Source organism: Sinocyclocheilus rhinocerous, unplaced genomic scaffold (genome assembly GCF_001515625.1).
Source record: "Sinocyclocheilus rhinocerous isolate Xijiao unplaced genomic scaffold, SAMN03320098_v1.1 scaffold2754, whole genome shotgun sequence".
Taxonomy (NCBI): Eukaryota; Metazoa; Chordata; class Actinopteri; order Cypriniformes; family Cyprinidae; genus Sinocyclocheilus; species Sinocyclocheilus rhinocerous.
Window position 1 is genome coordinate 577,214 of NW_015634251.1, and position 7,379 is coordinate 584,592.

General features: G+C 36.5%; 1 protein-coding gene across 2 annotated transcripts in view; it reads right to left on the minus strand.

Moving 5' to 3' along the window:
• Positions 1-7,379, minus strand: part of atf7a (activating transcription factor 7a) — a 38,650-nt gene that overhangs the window by 5,170 nt on the left and 26,101 nt on the right. For both annotated transcript variants that reach the window (XM_016559346.1, XM_016559345.1), the window contains exons 4-10: positions 6,360-6,490; positions 5,993-6,157; positions 5,094-5,251; positions 4,743-4,836; positions 3,570-3,689; positions 1,569-1,718; positions 1,235-1,423 (exon numbers count right to left, since the gene is read on the minus strand). In XM_016559346.1, the coding sequence (XP_016414832.1) occupies positions 1,235-1,423; positions 1,569-1,718; positions 3,570-3,689; positions 4,743-4,836; positions 5,094-5,251; positions 5,993-6,157; positions 6,360-6,490 (1,007 nt within the window). The remainder of the gene's footprint in view (positions 1-1,234; positions 1,424-1,568; positions 1,719-3,569; positions 3,690-4,742; positions 4,837-5,093; positions 5,252-5,992; positions 6,158-6,359; positions 6,491-7,379) is intronic.

The window sequence follows — 7,379 nt, forward strand, 5'->3', positions numbered from 1 at the left end:
GTGTGCGATCAATGTTGTGATCACATGGTTCATCTGTGCAGAGTACGATCGCACCATTCAGTTTGATTTGAACATTTAAATTTGCTTTCGCTCTGCCGCTGACCTGAAGAGAGCATCTGTCTGTCATGAATGAAACAGCTTCACAGTCTTTTCAGTCACACAGTATCATCATTTCTGTGTTACAAACATTCAAGTCACAGAAGTACTGGCATAAAAGTTTATAGTTTAGATATAAACTGTGTGTACGACGTGTATGGTAGCGATTAAAATAGGGTAAATCACCTTTTGAAAGTAATTTGACACTTCAAATGAAGATTTATCGATTACATTGTTATGCCAGTAGGTGGCGAAAAGGGGCTGTTAAAATGTATTTGTCTTTGAATCATACAAGAGATTCGTTCAAGAACGCTGATTCATCCAGTAATGAAACAAGTATCTTGAGTGAGTCATTTAATCATTAATTCATTAATGTGATTTTGTTTAGTTGTCTAATGTTTTTTCTTCAGAATCATGAGAGAACCACAACGTCCATTGGGGAAAGAAAAAAAAAAACAATTTATCCAGAATCATGCAGTTCTATTTTGCACACAAACAGCTCTTAAAGAGTCCAGTTTTTATGTAGCCTGTTGATTTTTGTTCATGGTATTCAGCTCCAATAAATGGTTTGCAAAAAAGAGACAGGATAAATGTTTGATATTATTGAATCACATTGTCATCGAAAAGAATCGGAATCGATAAGCAGAATCGGAATCGGAATCGGAATTGATCAAATTCAAACGATACCCAACCCTATTTCAGACCATGATTTGCTACAAATTGGTCACAATCTCATAACATTACATATTTACATCTTGGTGAGCAACATCCAGTTATCTATTAAATAAATACAGCCTTTATTTGCTTTTTTTGTGTGCAAACAAAATCTATCTTAACTTTTGCCACACAAAAGTACCAAAACATCACAGTTGATATTGCTTTTGGTTCAATCTTGACTTTTTAGATAGAAGTTATGGACAAATGCAGTGATTCATGGGATACGGAATCCCACACAGTATGCTCTGGTTGCATAAAATCTGGGTTTTCCATGCGTTGCATTCAGAAATTGACATACTGTCAAAATTTGGAAGGACACAGAGGAACCACGTCACACATTTCTCAAATTGCAATAAGCAATATCAGTGCTCATTCACATTTTAGATTAAAAAATGTCCGAAAATCTTTCGCACACACTAACCGACAGCGAGACGTTGATGGAGGTGAGTTCTTCAGCCTTCTTCTCCAGAGAGCCGACCCATATCTTGCGTTTCTGTCTGCAACGAGAAGCTGCTGCCCGGTTCCGCTCCAGGAAGCGCTGCCTCCTCTCATCAGGGTCGTCATCAGTCGTCCTCCGCCTGCGACCTCCGGTGGGCTGAGCGGGTGACACCTGAACACAGCAGGGCAGAGTAAACAGAGATGTTTACTGCGTAATGCCACAGCAAAGTGAAAGATTGCTCCCTGACAAACACAATGGCATCTGTTGTATACAGAATGTTTACACTCGACAATTGGAGTGTGAAGATATGCCATACCTGTGGCTGAGCAGGGGATGGGGCGTCTGGATGCTGGACCAGCAGCTGGCTTTGCTCCACTCTCTGAGGGACCATCGCACTGGACCCCATCGCCACACCAAGGCAACCCTGAGCTGTGGGCATCTGCTGAGATAATGCTGCCTTCAACCTCTAAAGACAACAACAAAAACATCATGGTAGTATGGCACAAGATGGCATTCTGTCTAATTATAAGGCAGCTTACAGCTTCACATTCAATTTTATTACTCTTTCATGTGGAATGGGCATTTCATAAAACTGTGAACCGCAACTCATCAAGCACTGAGGAGAGAAATCATGTGACAGAAAGGAAATAACAGTGTGAACTTCTGCATTTTATTTCTATAGTTTAGGACGTTCATCTAGATTTTTTCTCCATGGCTTTTTTTTTTTTTTTTTTTTAATTTTTAAGAAAAAATCTCATTATACGTCCAAGTCCAAGCATTGACAAAGTTGAGCAGGAAATCCAGAGAGGAAGTCATGTCTATTGACGGGAAGTACGTAAAACACATCAGACTATAGACAGGCCTTCACAAGTACAAGTTCCAAGAGAATATAGACTACTTTAACGCTCACCACATAGAAAAAGAGACGTGCCAGCTAGTTATTTAATGGAGCAGACTAATGCCACATAGCTAAGCTAAAGCTAATTATGTTAAATATAGATATGTCCTGAGAAAAGTATAAGAATAATGAGATTAGACAAAACTATAATGCAATTCTTAGTTAGAGTCAATATATTGTGCATCGGGAAAACTTTAATGTTTTGAGCATAGCAAGAAAACGTGTCTGTTTACATTCTTGCTCTTATTTAGAGGATGCTCATGCAGAAATGGACAGAGAGGACCTCTTTGCAGAAATGGGCTACGCAACAGGAGAGACACAAAGTCGTAAAACTTACCCCATTCCGGTACAAGGCATCTAGTGATTGTTGTAGATGCAAATGAAACAATGACTGAAGGAACGAAGACAAAAGCATACGATTAAGACAACAAATACCTTACGGTGTGCTTGAGATAGGGTGTTTTACAGAAAGGTATAATGCGAGCAACAAAGTCTTTATCAGCATAAAGATTGTAAGGCCTATAATAATGAGCCTCAAGATGCCTCATAACAAAAGAGTTGTTCCAAACATTGAATATATTGAATTAGTCTGAGCAAACATCTCGTTAAATATTATAACTTTGGTTGGAAACGGGTTTGTAATGCTCCTCATAGAAGTAAAAGTATTGGAAATATTTTATGGTCTTTCTTGTTTCTATTAAATGTAGGTTAAATGTATCACTGAGCTTGCAAAAATTAATCGTGCAGCATTATGTTAACTATGAATCGTGCACTCTGGACTCAGTACGGTAATCTATAACTTTTTTTTTTTCTCCCAAAAACGCACTAGCAACCTAGGCTCAAATTAGGTTAATTATGCAGTGCTTGTCTGCTAGATTAACCTCATACTTAAACATGTCTTAAACACGTGTGTGTGTGTGTGAATAACCTTACACATCTCTCAAGAAACCAAGACACGTAGTGCTATTTATTAATAATCAAGAGAACATAAACATAGCAAAATGTGTTGCGTTTTGTTACTTTTTCTAGTGTTATTTTAGTATTATTTACTATTATGGTTTTTATTAATAATTTGAATTGGCTTTTATTTTTACATTTCAGTTTTCATTTCAGTTTTAGAATCAAATGAGCCAAATGACACAGCCCCACTAGTCGTCAAACCACCCACCAACTAGCCTATTACAAAAAAATAGTTATTTTTTGCATTTCTTTGTATAACAAGTATATTTGAAATACAAACTGTTAATGACAGAGCTGCTTTGTTCCAACAGCCTGTGTTTGTTTGTTGTGAGAACTATCACCCATGTGATGTGCTGGATAAAGACTTTCAACATGGAAACACTAGGCAAGCCAAGGCATTCGAGCATTTTGCAAAATGATCCACAGGCTGGATTAGGAAGAAAATAGATTTGCCCTCACCATCTTTGCCTCATTGTGGGGGTTATAGCCTGAGGGTGAAGATGAGCCGCTACTGCTGCCCCCTAGTGGAGGGCCGGGAATTCCTGGAATGTTGGGCACCATACACAAGGGCCTCACCAGCTACACCACAAGGCCAAATGCATAACATATTATGAGGCAAATTATGAATGACTCCAAAGATCAGAAATGACAGCTCACTTTAAAAGAGAAGTGGGTCATTTTTGAGCTACAAGTGACACTGTGCTGAAACAAGGGGGTTGTATGGCACTTTAACATTGGAAAAATATTACACACTTTGTCTTGAATTGAATCACAGCAAAGTCCCTTCAAGGTAAGTCACGGGAATCTATTTTCTAAGTAATAGGTACTGGAAGACTGAAATCTCCAACTGTTTGTCAGGATTACATTTCAATAATATATTTCAAATCAACAAAGTTTGCTTCTTTAACTCAAATTATGCTAACACAAGGCATTTTTACAGACTCCTAAACATGATACTAAGGACCTCTTTCTCAAATTATAAAGGCAGCTATATATTTTAAAACTGATATATATTATGTGAGAAAAAATAGTGTGATAAGAAAAACAAACTTGTAACATTTTTTAATAAAAATGAAATAATTAATACTATTGTTACAAAATAAACTATTTAAATATTATCTGGAAAATATCAGTATTTATAAAAAAAAACTCAAAATAATTATAAGTTACTGTGAACTTTTCCTAAGTGCTATTTTAGTATTATTTATATACTATTATAGTAGTTATTAATACATTTTGCATTTATTTTTAAATGTCCAGTTTTCATTTAAATTTTAGTTTTAAGTTTTAGTAAATTTGTAATGTCCTTTGTCATTTTGCTAGTTCTATTTAATGTTATATTCTGTTTAGCCATCTTAGTACTTTAACTAAAACTTATTTTATTTAAGTTTCAAGGCAACAGGTTTTTTTCACATAATATTTATATTTTACTTTATTTCAGCTTTTAATTTCAGCAGTTTTAATTACAATGAATTTTCCACAGATCTTGCAGACCCTATTATGAAAACCAGTTTTACAGTAAACAAAAAGGCAAGTGTCACCAACTCTCCCATTCCTTTTCCTTTGAGTGGGCCATCTCTTTATACTCAACATATTTAGATTCCAATACTCAGAAATACACTTCAAACTTACAGATATTACAGAGGGCATCTGCATAGGACCTGGAAGCACAGGAAATGTTTGACCATTGGGAAGCATCATCATTGGGTACGGCACTGTTGGAGATCTAAAACAGAAGGAGAGAAATGCCCAGTTTGCACAAGCAGTGAGAGCAGAAAGCAATGCACAGACTGAAGTTCTGCTCTCTTCCTGTCCACTATCTGACCAAACATTCGTGGAACGTCAAGCACAGCATAAATGAGCCAGCTGCCCACAGTCTCCTAAGCATTACTACCAAATCAACTTATAGCAGCACAGTGAGTCATATAGAAATGAGTCACACAGAATAAGCTGACGGCCAAAAACACGGGGTTGTGCTCTTACCCCAGTGTGCGGTTGGATGGTGGGGTGTGTGTGATGACAGAGGTAGGGGAGGGCATGGTGGGCTGCAGGCCGTCATAACCCAGGTGCAGTGGGAGGTAGCCAGGACGCACTATGGCAGGGGTGGGAGCCGAACTGACGGCAGGCTTTGGAGGAGAATCCTGTAAGAAAGATAATCAGCCAGCTAAGCACAAAATAATTAAAAAAGCAACACTGTTTGCTTCCAAAAGCAATGTCATCCAGGCATGACTCTTTGTTTAGTTCAGTTACTGTTAAATACACAGTTTAGTGAAATGATGTCTCTATAGTGGCCACATGAATGCCAAATGTGTGCTAGCATACATTACTACAAACTATTTTATATTCTAAGTATTCTACAAAACGTCTCAGACCACTAGTGATAATGCTTAAATTTAGCATTTTAATTAATTTAATTATTTGCATACTTAAATAGTTAAAAATTATTAAATTAAATTATTTTAACTTGTTTTTCAATCATTTGTTATTACAAATTATATTTTCAATACAAGTGAAATGTTCAATCTAAAAGTTTATATAAATGTCATAATGTCTTTGTATGTGATTGGTCCTCCTTTTTCCAGAACTCAAACTGCATGAACTCTACAAATTTGTGTAAAACCTGATTATCATATCCTCCATGATTTGAGAATGATCTAAAGAGGATCTTGTGCTTCAGTGGAAGAACATCTGACTGTCTGTACAAAAATACACATGATCAATGTCATAATCTTAAATGTTCATTTTACGTGTTTCAAAATCCTAACATTCTAGGTTTAAATCAGGCTTTGAATTGCAGATTTCCAATGTGGTTTCAGATTTTTGGACTTTTTGGTTTGCTTTTGGTTTTGCTCTAGCAAGTCTGGTTTGCATAAAGCATGTACCTTTCCTCTGCTGACGGGCTCTTTGCTGCTGTCTGACATGCTGGAGATGGAGTCAGGGCTGGCAGGCGGAGAAGAGTCCACCTCCACGGGGTCCTCCTCCTTCACCTTAATGTCTGAAGGCGTCTGCAAACTCATGTCAAGTGCTCCTGAATTAGGAGCAGGCAACTGCATGGAAAAAAGAAAGACAGATGACGAACGCGACAGACAGAGAAGGAGAGAGTGAGGCGAGACAGTGTTACACATGAGAACTGATAGGGAACTCTGCAGTCCATAAATCTGAGTTTTTGGCAGCAGGCAGCCGAGCTCCTCATGTTTGGAGCACGTCTGACAGTATGACTGAATCCCTCCACCCAGTCCCATAGCTCACCGGGTTCTTGGCCCTCTTGTCCTCATCTTCCTGGGCCTTAGGGAACTCCTGCTCGAATGAGCTGGCCAGCTCATTGAACAGGCCCACCTCTTCACAGTTTTTCAGGAAACGAGTGGGAGTCGGCGTCTGGTCTGGAGTACAGAGCGAGAAACAGAGAGATCTCATTGTTTCCTTATGCAAGACGGCCTCAAGGACAGTATAAACTCTGCCACGCAGCTAAACGGCTGTACGTACCAGTACTAACCAAATCTGCTTGCGATTTAACATGATAAATCTGGGAGAGTTCAAGGCTGTTATTACATTTGTGTTTTTTCCCAAGGGTTTAATGTGACAAAAAAAAAAAAAAAAAAAACAGCACGTTGTGAATTTTCCCCCTTAAAATTACTAGCTTAAGGGGACTTAGCTTCACTCTACAGCTATAAAGTAATGATATCGAATTACATTGTTAAATCTCTGTAGTATTTGTTTTGTCAGTGCCATTAAAACAAGCATTCCAAGTTACCATTAACCACAAAAGAAGTGACAAAAAACATGCACATAAATATGGGATGGATGGTAGAAACATGCACCAACCAAAGACAAATTAATAATCACTAGAGTATTTATTTTATACATATAAAGATTCATTCATTATTTCTATAATTTAATAATAAATCAAGTTACATAATAATTACATCATTAAAACACACATATATTTTAAGCCTAACTTTTTTAATGTTTTATATTAAAAATTATATAATATATATTAGTGCTGTCAAACGATTAATCGAGATTAATTGCATCCAAAATAAAAGTTTTTGTTTACATAATATATGTGTGTATACTGTGTATATTTATTATGTATATATAAATACACACACATGCATGTATATATTTAAGAAAATGTGTTGTTTATATATTAAATATATTTATATATAATATAAAATATAAGAATATATAAATGTATAAATGTATATATATATATAAGTAAATATTTTAAAAATATACTGTATGTGTGTGTATTTATATATACATAGTAAA